The sequence below is a fragment of the Dermacentor variabilis genome, chromosome 1, assembly GCF_050947875.1.
Source record: "Dermacentor variabilis isolate Ectoservices chromosome 1, ASM5094787v1, whole genome shotgun sequence".
NCBI lineage: Eukaryota > Metazoa > Arthropoda > Arachnida > Ixodida > Ixodidae > Dermacentor > Dermacentor variabilis.
Window position 1 is genome coordinate 231,666,890 of NC_134568.1, and position 17,323 is coordinate 231,684,212.

A 17,323-nucleotide genomic window follows, 5' to 3' on the forward strand; every position below is an offset into this window, starting at 1 on the left:
TTTGTTAGGCACTTAGTTTAGTTTCATGTTCAGACAGAATGCAGCTGAGCCAGATTTAGTGTTTGCGTTGGTGAAGATAGTGGTTTGGAGAACTTATTGAAAAATGTGTTTCTACAAGCAAACACAGTTGTCTGTTAGGTTTATTTGTGATAGGGTGCAAGAGTATACTGGTGTAGCTGCTAGTAATGCGATTGTGGGCTGTTGACTTGCTCTACCTTTTTTTGCAATTAAGTTTTTTTGCCTCTAGTTCTTGGTTTTCATTGGTACAAACAACTGTTGCAATAATATTTACCACTTTCATTTGTCTTCTAAATATGGTGATGACATTTCAGCTCTTTCTACATAAAATAAGAAAGTACTAACATTATCTTTTGACATTTGTGGGCTACATTGTATTTCTCACATCGAAAAAATAAAGTCAAAGTGAAGTAACCTGCTAAGCTTGCAAAGAAATCAGAGAAGCAGCATGAGATCATAAAGATCAAGACGAAAAAAAGAAAGAGAATGGTGGTTCGGCAGCAGACAGTGCATGAAGTGGCTTTTGGATAGAGTGTATTTGTCTCCAGCTCTGCTCTGGAGTTAGCAAGTGGGCTGCTTAAACAACCCGGCCTTGAGAAGAGACTTACTGATCGCACACTGGTCCGGCATACAGCTGCTGAACTGCAGCGGTGCATTGCTGTCTTAAGCTTCATTTCACTTACCAGTCTCAACCTTGTCCTATGCCGAGGAGTCTAGCCACGGCTCTGACACAAGAGTGTTCCATTTCACTCAGTTGAAAAATAATCATACCTCAGACTCCAGTAAGTCTCTGATTCTCAACTTCATTATTGCAAGCAGTAAACCTCTTTGGAGAAGAGTACAGAAGAGTACGCATTTGGGGGCTGGTTGGTTCATGATTACGAGCAATAAAAACAGCGCTAAACAACAGGGCGAGTGAAGGGACACAGACAACAGCGCTGACTAACAACCAAAGTTGTTAGTCAGCGCTGTTGTCTGTGTCCCTTAACTCGTCTTGTCGTTTAGTGCTGTTTTTATTGCTCTTTGGAGACCTATGTGACTTTACAGATTCATTGGTCAAAGACCAGTGAAGCTGTCACACTTTACTTCCAAAGAGGATCATGCCACCGAGATGCATTATGCCCTTCAGTCACTATTTCATTTCCATGGTGTGCTGTTCATGTGATTCCTCCATCACCACTGCTGCTGAGTACACCTCATGCTGAATAGAGTGGTTAATTAAGTATTTTCTATTTTGTAAAGAAATTTTTAATGCTCACATCAACATGTAGAGAGATTCTACTGTAACTGTGCAAAGTTTTAGCTCGAAATGTTTATTTCTGTGCTTGCAGGTGCAGTTATAAAATTATTTTCACTCTTTCACAAGCCATTTTAAGTGTTCTGCAGTAATTTGTTGATTTATTGCATTTTCTCTAATTGTCCCACCCCCTTAAATTTTCACCATAGATACCCTGGCTTGTCCTTGTAAAGTTTAGCCCTGATTACACTTTTAACATACAGCTGTTGTTTTAGTGCTCATAGCTCTGTGGTACACTCCAATTAGTGCAACTTTAATAATTACATATGACCTTGCCACTTGCTCCACAACTTTGCAACTCCTGCATTTTATTGTTTGATTCCCACTTTGTTTATTGAAACTTGAACTCTAATTATGACCATATTTTGACTCCTGCATTGGGCATTAATTCTTAAAATGTTGCCTGCATATCATTCATAGCACCTTCCATGATCCTGCAAGGTTTAGTCCCAATCTGACATTAATTTCTCTAGCAATCAGTACGAGCACTTCACGATCACTAAAGTTTGATAAATGGAGGAACACAACTGGCCCATCTTATAGATCATAGCTGATGTTCACATTGAAAGAGGTATCATAAATGTCTACGATATTCAGATTGCAAAGCAAGTTCTTGCTTGTGGCTCTACCAGTTGTGACTGGGGTGCTTATTTGCCAGGCAAGAAAATTAAAAATTGCCGTATATACTCCTGTAATGGCCACAAGTTTTTTTACGAGATTTGGGGTGAAAAATTGGGGGTGCGGCCATTACATGAAGGAAAAGAGACATTTTTTTGTTGTAAATATTTTCGATTATACTTGCTTTTATTGAACTGCAGTATTTGCTTTTAATGGCTCTGGCTGTTCTTGGCTATTCCTGTAGTGTGCCACCTGCTGGCTAGAACAAAAGGTGACACCCCACATATCAGTGACGGCAGCGTCTCGCAGGCAGCTGCTAAATCTCAGAGGCTGTGCTTTTGCTACCTGGAAGCACCAAAAACTTGGCATGGCTGCCTTGTTTTGCCACTGATTAAAAAAGAAAAAAAGAAAGAAGACGCTTTGCCATTCTCGCACCACACAACAGATAACACTGCCAACCTTGTCTAAAATGAAGGGTGCAGCTTATACATGGCTAATTTTTAGATATATTTTTGGTGTATTTTGTTACAAAGTTCTGGGTGTGGCTTTTACACGGGTGTGGCCATTACATGAGTATACACAGTAGTTTGCCCTTTTTGCAAGCTTCTAAATAATTTCTTATTGTACTATATTCCTGCATGCTTCTTTGCATTTGCTTATTTTAGAGATCTGCTTTTGGCCGGAGTATGACTGTGTAAGCATATAGCCAGGGGATCTGTGTGACTGTATGACTGTGTATGAGGAGCATGACTGTAACCGTGTAGCCAGGGGTCGCTCTTAATAGTTGCTTAACAAATACTGTTGTTCATTTTTACAGGGAGAACTTGCTGTCAGACAGCTTGTATGGCTGTTGCATTGTTACTTGCACGCTGTGTGCCTTTATCAGCCTGGTGTGGCTGCGAGAACAAGTCATTCATGGAGAGGGCCCTGACTGGCTGGAACAGGACCCACAGGTAGTGTAGCAACTTGCTTTGTGCTCTGTGTGCAGACATCCCTCTTTCTGATGGCTGTGTGATAGTTGATAGTTTTTAATATCCGGAAGTGGCATCTGTACTGTGAGAAGTGCCCTAGTGGGTGGGGAGTTCTGTTCTACATTCAGACTACAGTGCAACCTCAGTTACATGACTTTCAGTGTAGACTTTCAGTAGCTTCTTATTTTTATGACCAATATATTGTTAAAACCGGTATTGTTATAATACCCCAGTCACACTAGCATGCCAAAGGTCCTTTGAAATTAAGGAGCATTGAGATTTCAAAGCCACATTAGTTCAAGGGATATGTGTCCGTGCTACATGGTCTCCAGGTGGTCTCCGTTGAAGCTTTTAACAGAAACTGCAACGTACCCTTAGTGCTGCCATCACCTCGAAAGTAATAAAAAAATATGGCCCAAATGCGTCTTATAATAAATTTGTCATATTTCTTTCAGCAATATTCATTTTTCCTAATACATAGAAACATCAAAACAAAATGCATGTGTAGTAAAGGCATTACATTACCAAATACAGATGTATTTACTGTAACGATGGTCACCATGTGTACTGCTTCGTACACCGCATGTTGGCGTCGATTATTTGGTGTTGCCCTTGCTTCAGCTGCTTTGTTTCATTCCTTGTGGCTAGGCAACGGTAGGTACACGTAAACGCGGTAAAATAAAGAACTACAAAACAAAAGTGACGAGGGAAGAAGACGCGCAGAAAAAATCCGATGAGATTGGGATGCCTAGTAGCCGCTTACCAAAGAACCAAATCGCACATGGCACCCGTGTTGTGTCGATGTTGCTGCTGACGGCAGGCCGTGCCGGCGCTGCTGTACCGGCGCGTTCATGATGCTTAACCGAAATACTGCTTAAATAACTGCTTAACCGAAATACAGTCGCTGACTGATTTTCCGAACTCCAAAAATTCGGACATGCTCGATTATTCGGTCTGCTTTGCGGCACCGCCATTCTCCCCATAGACCATAATGTATAACAACTGCCGAAAGTTCGGACACCTTGCAACCTCTCGTCTGATTTTTCGGACACTCCTTGAGCCAACTCGATCGAGAGCCATGCACAGACTCTGACCGGTGCTTGCTTCGACTGGCTGAACGCCATTTTTGTTTTGAACGGAGCCTCCTTGCTGCCCCACGAAGTGGCGCTACCGCAAATCCCCGCTCATCGTCATAGTTTCTGCCTGGTTCGATAGAGTGGCTCTACGGCAGTTCCAGTTTCAGCTTAGTAAGCCATGTCAAGACAATCTAGCAGCTGATTTGTTTCTTCGCGCATGCCGCTGCGAGTAGGCCACGTTTTTCGTTTGTGCGACTGGTGTCGGCATGGTGGTATTTGCTTTGTGTGCTATTTCGAGGTTCCGGTGATCCAACGCGGCATACGGAAACATCGCGTCAAGTGTCTAATAGTGCTGACAGTGCCCGCACAGACTGCGCTGGGGAATGCCGGCATGCGGGTGCCGGGAGGCCTAATATTTGTCGCCTTTCGATGTGCTTCCTACTGACGCGGAAAATGTTCTGCCGAGACCTGCGCAGTGGTTGCATTGTGATTCCGGACACCGTCTCATTTGACAGTATCACAGGTGGTGACACTGCTATACTGACATGCGCAGAACTCGACGACGGCGAGATCATTCGTCAGGTTTCTGCTGCACCGCCGGACGATGACTCCGAGTCAGAAGATGACGCACCATGTCCTGCGCTGCCGTCGTATGCGGAGCGTGTACAAGCAGTGACTGTGCTTTCAGCCGCCTATAGAGACCGTACGACCCTCTTCGAGATTCAGGCTTATCTGATTGCGCGTAAACGGAACAGCGTGCAACGGCGTTCACGATTTCTTCAAGCCTACTGCCGAGCCCGAATAAGTGCGTGGAAATAAAGGATTTCATTTTTTTTCTTAATCTGCTTTTTCGGACGCCTGTTTATTCGGACATTTCCACAGTCCCCGTGAGGTCTGAATAAACGGTCGGCGACTGTAGCAGGAGATCGCCCACTTACCTGTCAAAAATGGAAGAGAGAGTGTGATGAAAGGGGGAAGAACATGCAGTATTTCTTTACTTCGCGCGACAAACGCGTTATTTTCGTTTGATGCCGCGGCGGCCTAGCAGCGTAAGCCATGTGACGACAGCGGCCCCAAACTTACTGAAGCTGCGAGCCAGATTTTCGACCAGCCCCCTCTTCTTGGCAAACACTCGCATTGCAGATTCCTCGTTAGTGTTGCATATTCTCCATGCACGGGCGCGGTAGCGTTGCAGAAGTCGCGACACACTTTTTCATTGCGGGTTGCTGTTCTTGTTGCTACGATTGCATTTATGAGGCTGACGTAATGCGCAGCTTTTGCCACTGTCGGGCCTAAATTGCCCGTGCTGTCGCTTTCCGTGTCATCCTTATTACTGTCACTAGGCGACACTTCTGCAAAACAGAGGCAACTATGGCGAAAAGCCAAACCTCGCAGCCGACATCTCTTCGCGGTCACAGCAGTGCTGCCAAGCAACTTCTTCACATCCCAAATGCCACACACCATAGTCAACAGTAGACCCATGTCACGTGCCAGCGCCGACTCCTTCGTGTCACGTTCGATAGCACGGACAATGTCTAATTTTTCTTCCATGCTGAGCACCCGGCGTCTTTTTGTCCGAGCTTCGGTATGACGCGAGTCCTCGCATGCACGACGCCACAACACTCTCCGGCATGGCGTCGAAATGGTGTTGATGTTGATGTGGCTTCACGCGTAAACGCTCAGGGCGCTTGGAGGCAGTTCAGATCTCTGAGGCTTGTTGTTCTGCCTGCCTTCCGATAAGTCACCTGCTGATAATTTGGACTTTATGGCAACTGGTGAAAAGTTGCAATAATTGGGAATGTGAAATACATTCGCTGACTGATAAATTGGACCCCGATAATCCGAACTGCTTGGCAATTTGGACAGCTTCGCGGCACTGCCGATGGCCCCATGGACTAAATGTGTAAAGATGACCAATATTTCGGACAGCCACCAGCTCTACATTCAATTATCCATACCCCGTCCATGGCTGTAGCATACGCTGACTGTGCCGCTATTATCTCCTCTGGCAACCTTGACGAGACGTGAAGTATGGCCTCAGAGTTCATGCGCTAGATGATAATTCCATGGTAATTAATTCCTGAGATCTTGCTTAGGTCACATCACTGCAACTCAGACATTTAACTGCAAATGCTGATCTTGGAAGCTTTGCCTGAATTGTGAGGTCGCATCAACATCACAATCATTACATTAATTCCGGCACCACTGCACATGGCCCGCACTTGTTTGTTAAATTTGTCTTCTAGATAGCTCTGCTGGTTCCAAGAAGTCTTTCTCATGAAGTTATCGACAATCCATGTCAAATGGCACCAACGGTGTCCTCGCAGTCCGAATGAACCTGGCTCCACAACTGAAGAGCCTGAACTGCCGCCTACCACAATGAGCTCAAATGCAGACATTATGAATGACCTGCTAGGCTGTGGCAGGCCGATTCCTGCTGCCATTACATTTGAAGACTTTGCGCGTGGTCGTCATGAAGCGCGGTGTCGTCATGCGCTGAACTGAACAATGACGAAACAATTGAGCAAGTTCTCCTGCCGTAAACTGCGACTCTAACTTGGATGATGATGATGATGTGCCATGTGCTCCGAAGCCTTCGCATGCGGATCTGACTGGACCCTTTGCAGTCCTTGCCTCGGCATACAGAGACACCACAAAACTGGCAGAAATACAGGTGGACTTGGTTGCATGTAAGCGGAAGTGCATGCAGCAATGAATCGACCACTTCTGCCTTGCACAGGGGCCTTGAAACATAATGATTTTTTGGATACATTATTTTCGGACATTTTGGTACTTTCAGGCACAAGTTGTGAGTTTACTACCCACATCTTATACAATAAAAACCCGTTAACTCGAACCTGTAAAAACCAGAGAAAATTTCAATATGAGTGAAGAGAGAGAGAGTGTAAGTTTTATTCAGTCATTTGACCTGGCTGTTCTTCACCCTGGGTTGGTGGTCTCCCTAGTCTGGGAAGCCCACGGACATGTGCTGCCAGCTTGGCTGTTATGAGGTAAACGAAATCATGATAATAGAAGCCCATTGGCTGCGCCTAGACCACATGGAGCCTTTTTAAGATGTTTGCAGTACAGTGAAACCTCGTTAAATCGTAGTTGGCCGGAGCTTGGAAAAAGTACGTACTAAATGGTACTACTGTTTAACCGAATAGCATGAAATAGCACTTACCTGTCGAAAACGGAACTCAGAGAGAGCGCAATGAAAGGGAGAAAAAAACATGCAGTATTTATTCACTTTGCGCGACAAAAGTGTTATTTTAATTTGATGCCGCGGCGGCCTAGCACGACGACAGCTGCCTCAAACTTACTGAAGCTGCGTGCCAGCTTTTCAGTCAGCCCCCTCTTCTCAGCAAACACTCGCATGGCAGATTCCTCGTTGGTGTTACGTATTCTCCGTGCTCGCGTGCAGTAGTGCTGCAAAAGTCCTGGGGCGCCTTTTTCTTTGCCGGGTGCCGGAGTTCGGAATACTTTTCGTTTGGAATAGTTACGTTATTGCGCCCCTGTTCTCGTCGCGACGATTGCGTTCATGAGCCTGACGTAACACGCAGCTTCTGCCACTGTTGGGCCTGAATCGCCCGTGCTGTCGCTTTCCGTGTCGTCCTCATCACTGTTGCTATTCGAAACTTCGGCAACAACAGAGGCAACAATGGCGAAAAGTCGAACCTTGTAGCCAACATCTCTTCGCGGTCGCAGCAGCGCTGCCGAGCAACTTCTTCACATTCCAAATGGCACACACTGTAGTCAACAGCAGATCCCTATTGCGTGCCAGCGCCGACTTCTTCGTGTCACGTTCGATAGCACAGACAATGTCTAATTTTTCTTCTATGCTGAGCACCCGGTGTCTTTTTTATCCGAGTTTCGGTATGACGCGAGTCCTCGCATGCACGACGCCACAACGCACTCTGGCACGGCGTAGAAATGATGTTGATGTTGATGTGGCTTCATGCGCAAACGCACAGAGCACTTGGAGGCCGTTTTTCTGATCTCTGAGGCTAGTTGGTCTGCCGGGCCGCCCGATGGAGACGACGCACCGCCGTGTTCGCGCGCTGAAAAGTGGAAACGCTACGTTTTAACTGATGCGTACCCAATAAGCTGGTACGGTTTATGCGGATACAAAACACATTATGTTCAATGGGCGCTGAGTCGGGGATTTGACTTTACTACTTTTAAAACAAAACTACTGTTTAAGCGGGTACGGTTTAATGAGGTTTTACTGTAATATTCTGGGGTCATCTTTGCGTGCCTGGGGTCATTTTTTGCGTGCATGGGCACTGGACACATTGGCGCCTACTGGCAATGACATTACTGGCACTCTGCCATGACAGTGTGCTTCACACAAAATGGTGATGGAAGTGCTGTGCCAGTTGCACCAAACTGTGGCATGAAGGAACTCCTGCTACGTGCTGCGCCAATTTGTTTATCACAGTTATTGTGCCAGGCCTGCTCCAACACGCACCTTCTGTGAATTGGGAATATTTTGCATGCGTGAAGGCGCTTCGCATCAAGCAACCATCCTTTGCGACTCACTCTTGTACACTTTCCATCACTGCTACAGCATGTACGGTGCGCGGCTGCCATCTTATCATACTTAAACATTACACGGAACCTCACAGCGACGCTTATGCCGACAACAACTGCGGAAATTTGCTTGGAGTGTCCATTCAGTTGTTGTCGCAGTAATAATTGTTATGTAATGATGGTGTTGCACAATTATCAGGGCACAGCTGCTCGACCCGCCTTTCTCACGGTCACTTAGTGGTATATCGACAAGTGCACTTGTAAGGCACATCTTGTTATGACTAGGCAGCCCTGACATGGAATAAAGAAAATGGGACAAGGAAGTCTGCATAGGTGCACAAGGCGCACAGCACAGATGCGATTCAATCTATACCTACGAGGCCAATTAAAATATAATCATTGTTTCTGTCCCATCTGGATTTGCGCTGCTTATCGGTGCTTCTGATGAACTACCAACTTGCTCAGCTAGTAATTTCACTTGAAGGGATATATGTGTCGATGTAGTACAGCCATGCATTTTTCTGTTAACATCGTGGAGATCAGCTTCTGGTTTGGATGAGACTTCCGGTTCGGATGCGAGCATACGTCTTTTCCTGGCGCTCAGTTCTTTTCGACAGTTACGTGCATTGTTCACGTTTCACCTTCTGTCGCACATCCTCTTCATCGGTGTCGCTTCGGCCACGCGTCGAGACTAGCCTCGGAAAGGTGCGTTGCATTTAGGCTGTTTTATGGCCGCTTCTACGCGCCAGCGGGCGGCCTTGCTAAGCCTAATGCATGGCCACGACTGCATTGATGACCGAGCCCGGGTCATCGAAGCTACCTCCGCCTGACGACCATGAACAGCACCAGGGACAATCGGCTTTGATGACACCAACCCAAGACCGGAGCCAGGAAGTGGCTACGCAATGTTTCGAAGGCGTTCCGGAAGCGTCTACCACTGAACACTGCTGGGATGCATGAAGAATGCTGTGGGCATGCTACCACTGACCAACAACATAGACGCGAATGCCAAAGACGGAAGAACATTCGGGAACCGAACGAACGCAGCCGCAGCCGCCACCATCGTGATAGAGACCGCTCTGCAAGTCCGTCAACAACGGCCAGCGTGGTATTGAAAATGAACGCGCCATGACTCTTTCATTTCATTTCATTTTATTACCTTAAAGACCCACGAGGGGTATTACATAAGGGGGTGGGTACATATATTTTTGGTGAGCAAGTGTTAACACAACGAAACATGACTGGTAACATTATTGGCAAAGTTGGATGAGCACGTGATGGCTGCGATGTCATTAGGCAGATCGTTCCAGTCTGCTGCAGTACGGGAAAAAAAATGATGCGGCAAAGGTGGTAGTTCGGGCACGAGGTCGGGAAACTTGAAGCGGATGACGAGTGCGATGAGATATGCGGGCTGGAGGGACGATGTAGAGTGCGCGGCCTAGTGAACTATGGAAGAATTTATAGAACAAGCAAAGGCTGGCAATGCGGCGACGAAGTGATAAGGGCAATAAGTCAGATTCAGCTTTCAAAGCTGACACACTGATGTCGTAAGAATATGATAAGTGGATGAATCTGGCTGCTCTGCTTTGGACTGATTCGAGTGCATTTATAAGGTAAGCTTGGTGCGGGTTCCAAATGGGTGAGGCATTTTCCAATTTTGGTCTGACAAGGGATTTGTATGCTAATAACTTCACATGTTTAGGGGCTTAGTGGAGATGACGCCTTAAAAATCCAAGTGTTTTATTAGCGGATGAAATGATGTTCGTAACGTATGTGCTCCAGGACAAGTCGCCACACAAGGCCCGCCACACAAGGTCCTACAAAGACGCGTCCGCCCCTTCCAGTGACGATGACGACATGCAAACACAAGCACCACCGACCTCCTCGAGCCTACAATCTGATGTGACAGCGCCATGTCAAATAGAGACTGCATTGCACGTGTCTCAAGAACTGTTTTCTTATGCAAACTCAGCTGAGAAGCTAGAGACAATTCTAGATGATGGAGCCCTCTCCCAGGACGCGTTTGAAGATTACGGTGACAAAGGAGCATGGAAAGTGCAACGGCGTAAGCACCACCAAACACGGCCTGAGAAGGAAACACCGTCAGAAACTTTTGTGCTAGTCGTGAAACCACGGGTAAACGTGGTGCTCACGACTACCAAGCAACGACCTCCGCTGCAACTTCGTGACGGCCACACCTGCTGCTGTCAACACCAAGCCTTTGATGTACATGTCGCAACCAGCATCTAACGCGATAAGATTGCTTGTTTACGACAAGAGGCGAGTAAACGGGCTTCTCAAGCTTTCTCGCCTAGACGTGAACCATGAACATATACAGTAGAACCCCGCTGTTACGTTCCTCACTGCTGCGTTTTCCCGGCTGCTACGTCGTTTTCATCCGGTCCCGGCATAGCTTCCATAGGATTCAATGTATAAGGAACCCCGCTGTTACGTCGTAGCTGTGAAAACGTTCCCGCATGATACGTCGCAACTTGGCACCCCGAACCCGCCTGGGCTGAAGTAGGCAACGCGCTCCAACCGCCATTTTGGCTTTTGACGAGTTTTGGCTGGGCTTGGCCGGGCTTGGCTATGGAACTGGCTGCAAAAAGCCGCACGCCAGTTCGAGAGGCCGCACTAAGTGGCCATTCGTGAAAAATGCTCTCACTATCATCACTGTGATTAGGGTCACCGCATGGTTGTTGGACGGGTCGACTCACGGAGGAAGGAAACTCGGGAGAGGCCCTCACGTCACTCTTTGTGAAGCAAAAGTGAAACCGGAAGTTGGCGTTGCTAGTGGCGTTGCTCCGCCTACCGGGACAGCTCTCCTCTCTTGTTTACATTTCTCCCACGCCGCGCCGCGCGCAACCGGGCTGCTCGGACGCGCGCGCTCCGCAGCAATACTAAACAGTCGTTAGCAGGTTAGCATGATTACGCCAAAGAGGGCAAAATTTCCCGCGGATATTCCTTCGTCCGTTGCCATTGCCGTGGCGCGGTGACGACGAGGAGCACGAGCCGCATGATGCCGGGCAGTGGCCAAATCCTAGCTTTCGAGAAGCCGTCGCGGCTCTAGACCTCCTCTGCAGGTACGTCGCACCTCACAGCGACGCTGACAGCAATGCGGCCTTCCAGGCTATTGAGAAACGTGTGGCGATTTCTACCGAGCGAAAGAAACGGCGAGCCATCATTCTAGGCTTTTTTAAGTCCTAAGCGCACTCTGTGGAAATAAATTGTCTATAGTTGAAGCTGCCCTTTTTTTCATTCATTTTCGGAGCTTTCCTCACTGTTGCGTTTTCCCGGCTGTTACGTTTTTTTCCCCCGGTCCGGTGAAAAACGTATGAACGGGGTTCCACTGTACCAGTACAAGTGCATCAGGCACCCGGACAAGACATGTGCAGAGGCGTGATATACAACGTTGACTGCAAGGAAACAAAGGCTGAAGTCCGGGCAGCCTTGACCTGTGAGCACCAACATATCCTTGATGCGTGCCCATTGGGAAAGCGTGGGACATGTCTACTGACTTTTGAAGGACGCCACCCTCCTAACAGTCATGTATTATGGCCGCATCACCCGAGTTTCAATCTACGAACCTAAAAGCATCGTGTGTAATCGTTGTCGTCGCTTTGGTCACAAAAAGGATGTCTGCCCGAACGAAGCGGTATGTCCTACATGCGGCAAGACACATGAAGGTAGCACTACTGGCGATGAATGCAAACAGACGACGCCCAGGTGCCGCAACTGTGAAGAAGAAGGTCACATGGCAACTGACCCGAAGTGTCCAGCTAAATTGAAGTTCAACGAAGAAATTGCTAAGAAACTCCGCTCAAGGCCCTGCTCTCGTCGTAGAAGGCACGGTGCACACCAATCGAGAAGCCACACTAGAACTGTCCAGTCCCATGACATCAAATCGACACAGCAGCTACTTCAGCATGAAAACATCTCAACGCAGCCACGTACCATAAAGGAAGCAGGGAATGAGATTGTGTCAAAGAACTGCGCACAACCAACAGCGGGAGGAAACGGCTGCAACCTCAACTACGCAGCAGTGCTCAAGCGAACTCACCCAAGTGGAGACAAACCGGCGAACGCATCACCTTATACCACAGCTCTGCTACCTTCACCATCACAGCTGGTCGATACATCGAAAGACAGTGTAGAAGCTGAGATTGCAGAACTCGCATGACAGAACGATGAACTGTGGCAGAAACTAGAAGAGAACGGAAAAAGGCATGCAGCACTGGTCGAACGGGTTAGTGCCAAGCGACAGCAGCAGCCATGCAATCCGCAGGGGCTCACTAAAATGCAAGAAACAGCCTCTACTACCACATCGCAGACGGACCTGGCTGTGCTGGTACAACAACTTCTGCATCCTCTCCTCCAAGCGCAGGAGAAGCACTTCCAATGACAATATGGCTTGCTCCAACAGCCCTTCGCCTCGCGTCAATAGCCACCCAGCTTCGCATACAGCCCTCGACAGTCCCACTCCACACGTGCTACAGTGGAACTGCTGGGGGCTCGGCGCCTGTGCGACAGAACTAAACCTCTTGTTTGACTGTGTCGGATGCCCCCTTGTGCTTTTACTTCAAGAGACTAATAGCACAGATTGGACACTACGACAGTTCGATGGTTATTACCAACCATCAATAGAGCATAGAAACAGGAAATGACACCAAAACCCGCAGCACAATGGTATCACCAATGCAGCCGATGAATTTGTAATACGGGGACAAGCGGCTGTCTTTGTCCGCACAGACATTCCGCAAACGCAGATTGACACTTCTCAGTACTCGACTGCCATGCAGGAGGTGGTGGCTGTCCGTTGCAAGATTGCAAAGCGCAATGTAGTACTGGTATCGGTATACATGCGCCCTGAAGTTAGCTCCCGCACACGCGGTTCATTCACATGGATTCGTGCTTTGCGGAGACGTTACCCAAACGACGACTTTCTGATAGGTGGCGATTTCAACGCAAAGTATCCGCAGTGGGGCTATGACTATTGCACGCCTCATGGAACGGCACTCGCAGATGCCACGGAATCAGTTGACTTAGTGCTCACAAATGACACCGGCTACCCTGCCCGCGCCACCCTGCATAGTGGAAAACGTAACATGACCCCCGGACCTGACATCCACACCAGGCTACGTGAAAGACTGGCGATGCGGTCCGGACGCCAAGAGCTGCGACCACTATCCACTGTGGATTACTTTGAACGTGGGACGAAAGCGTGCGGCCGGGCGCACTGTGTGCACGATCAGATGGGATGCCTACAGAAGAGCATTTGAGGAGCAACCCAAGACTGCATCCGTACAAGAGCGGGTGTCACGCGCCCTGCGCAAGGCCACTACTGAGACTGAGGTAAGAGCTGATGCTCCGACGCTGGACATACATATGCTAAACCTTTGGGATGTGTGCAAGCGAGCACAGTTGATGTACGCACCCAATGGCCGACAACATTGCGACCGTGTGCGACTTCGACGTCGCACTGCCATCGCTAGAAGATATGCCAAGCGCCTGTATTGGGAACGTTGGAGCCAGCACTGCTCATCATTCAATGGAAGAACTGGCCTCCATAAGGTGTGGCACACGTTCAAGGCTATGACAGGCCAGCGTAAAACATGCAGTGCTATTTCAAACGGCTTGCTCAAAACTAGCCAGTCAGTCAGCCAACGCCAAGATGATGCCACGAAGACATTTTTATCCCCAACCATCAATGCCCCCGAACGTCGACATTTAGTAGAAAACGCCGCCTGTGACCGATGAGGGCCTACAGGCCCCATTCTCACCCTTCGAACTCGAACAGGCACTTTCTTCCATCAACACGCGCAGCACGCCAGGCTATGACGGCATGACGTGGGCAGCTCTGAGGAATCTGGAAGAATACGAAAAAAAATCAGTGTGCGTTCTTGGGATACCTATTGACCACACAGGCACAGTGGATGCATGGCTCGCAGACCTTCATTGGACATGGCACAACACTATGCACCTCACGAAACAAATCTGTTTCTGCTTGGGTGGTGCTGGTGCCGATGTACGCCGAAAGCTTGTTAGTGCTTTGCTGACATCTCGACCGATATACAGAACGCACTGTTATGACCTGCTTGCTCGGCACTGGACACAGCTAGAGGTACTCCACAGATCAGCTCTCCGTGTTATCACAGGGCTCCCGAAACACACAAGTTTCGAGGAGCTACATTGCTATGTGAAGTTGCCTACCCTCTGTGCAACCATCGAAGCATCGAAGCCAGGACACGAGGAATGCCTGAAGCACACCAGACAAGGCAGGACTCTACTGGCCTACATGGGAAAGAATATATCAACTTTACCACAACTGCCATCCGACATTTCACCGTGGGATGACATTGCTGTCGTCGACACTACGCGAATGCCCCGAAACATGGGCGCCCAACATGCGGACTGCCGGGCAGCATTCGCTGCGCGTCATGCACAGAAATTGGCAGACACACCGCCAAGCCATGAACAAGTGTACACTGACGCAGCTTTCGACCTACGCACCAGCGAGGGAGCAGTCGCCTACCACGTAGTGGGTTCTTGTGCGACACATTCTACCTTTACAACTGCTGATGCCGACAACCCAATGAAACTTGAACTCTGTGCAATAGTCTGGGTATTAGCCGTTTCCCCTTCTCGTTTATTACATAATGAGGGTCTAGAATCCGGCAACATTGATGCTGTGGCGACACACTCCGCGCATATTTCTGCGCACCCTCCTTCTTATCATCTGGCCCAGCATAACACAGCTGCACGCTGGACTGCATGGTCGATAAAACATAGCGCCACCGCCATGTCACCCTAGTGCGTCATCGACGGTGGCTATAAAAACAGGCTGCCTGGCTGAGAGGGACCGCTTTCTACCTTCCGCTACTGGGACGAACATAGCGTTGGTATGCCCGTCCGCTGCCATCGTTAGTCGATTAAAGAATCGTTACGTTTTTATGTTGGGATTCGTCCTTCGGCTGACATGACATCCCACAATGCCTTCAGGTAGCATGTGTGGGTTTATTGACCAGTTGCCTTCACCCAAAAAGATGACGTGCTTGTGATGCCTGCGGCAGAAAGGATGTTCCATGTCCGCCGCCAAGGTCTGTGAGTGGTGGCGCTGGCTGACACTCCCAGGGTTCTACAAGGAAACATAAATACCCAAGAAAGTGGATGGGGAAATGGCGCTGCGGTTACTCAACTGGTAGAGCATCACATGTGAAATGCGAAGGTTGTGGGATCGTTCCCCACCTGCGGCAAGTTGTTTTTTCATCCACTTCCATTTCCATTGATTTATCGTTTCTTTATTTAATTTATTAAGCACAAGTACGGTAATTTCCCCTATGTTGTCCTTGGTGTCGGTGTTTGTTAGCTTCTTATGATATGACTAATAAAAAATCGGACCCCTCGGTTAACCTCCTTTCTTCTCGTTTATCATTGTGGTGGGAACACTAGAAATAGAGGCTCATGTTGACCAGCAGTATATTGAATTGGAAGCATAGTAGTCATCGAGATGTGACTGTGGTCAAAAAGGCTGTGTTGGCACAGCTGTGTCCCAGGGTAAAATGAACCTTATTACATGAGCACAGAATGATTCATCAACCTTTTAGGATCTACTTGGCACAGCTCAGTGCATGCCTGTGCGTTAATGTTGTCATAAAACAATGACCAACTTGCCTTTTGCTAGCCCTTTTCTTGTGAACAGAAAGCACATGTTTTCCACTTTCAGCAATAGCCTTTCAATGAAAAAGAAAATGTCTGGATCTTTTAAGCACAGTGAAACTTCAAGGGACCTCAGGAAAAAGTTTAAAGTTCACTCAACTGAAATAAGTATGTTGCAGCTTATCATGGGCTAAAGCAAACATTGTGTGTCCAAATGATATTTCAACAAATGTATTTCTCACTCTGTTCAATTGCAAGTGAATTTCCACTACTTGGCACCTTGTTTAGAATGCAGTAATCTTTTGCTGCACTTCTGCACTTAGGACTGCAGTTGTCGTGAATTGAATTGCTGTGTCCAAGCTCTCATGAACCTTCTCCGGCACAACACTCTGCTGGGCAGCGAAAGACTTCAGTTTCTCCAAGCACATCAGTGCTTCTTTAGCTGAAATTTTTGTGCTTCCTCTTTAAGGGTTGGTTCTTCCTCTTCTTCCTGAGGTAGTACACTCGCTGCAATCTCTTCTATGTCAGTATGGCGCATGTTCAACTTAAGAGTCAGTGGTGGCATAGTCCTCATTAGGCAAAGTGCTGTCTGTACACAGTCTTTCCGATAATTCCTTCTAGCCACCGGGTTCCGTGCTCTCATCAGTGTCATGTTCCTCCTCCTCGAGACTGGTATCCACAGCAGTTCCAGTTTGCAATGTTTAGACGTGCTTTCTGCTAGCAGTTCACTATTGTTGACTTCACAGTCCACCAAGCACCTGCGAGTATTCCAGCTGCCTGTCGCACGGTAATTGAGTCAGGCTTCTGCATTCTCAGATTTATCAAGATTCGCTGCACAAGCTGCTGCCTGTAGTGCATCTTTACATTTTTTATGATACTGAGATCAAGAGGGGCCGAACTGTGCACTTTCCGACGCGGCCGCGATTGTGTGGTTTTGGCTTCTAGTCGTCAACGACGACTATGCTGGGATCCCAGATGCCTTCGCAACATTGACTTGACTTTGCCGGGAATCCAGCCTATGCAAAATATCCTGTTTTTTGTTGGAGACAAGCGCTTTTGTTAGGAGCACATGTTTAACCAGCATGCAAATGCCTTTTCTTTGTGGGGCTAAAGCTGTAGCTTTGGCTTTGGCAATGGCAATGGCTATGGCAGTG

The 17,323-nt window shown here is 48.0% G+C and overlaps 1 protein-coding gene across 2 annotated transcripts in view; it reads left to right on the forward strand.

Annotated features, from left to right (window-relative positions):
- Window positions 1-17,323, forward strand: part of LOC142559026 (E3 ubiquitin-protein ligase MARCHF6) — a 168,791-nt gene that overhangs the window by 32,565 nt on the left and 118,903 nt on the right. For both annotated transcript variants that reach the window (XM_075670815.1, XM_075670816.1), the window contains exon 6: window positions 2,751-2,886. In XM_075670815.1, the coding sequence (XP_075526930.1) occupies window positions 2,751-2,886 (136 nt within the window). The remainder of the gene's footprint in view (window positions 1-2,750; window positions 2,887-17,323) is intronic.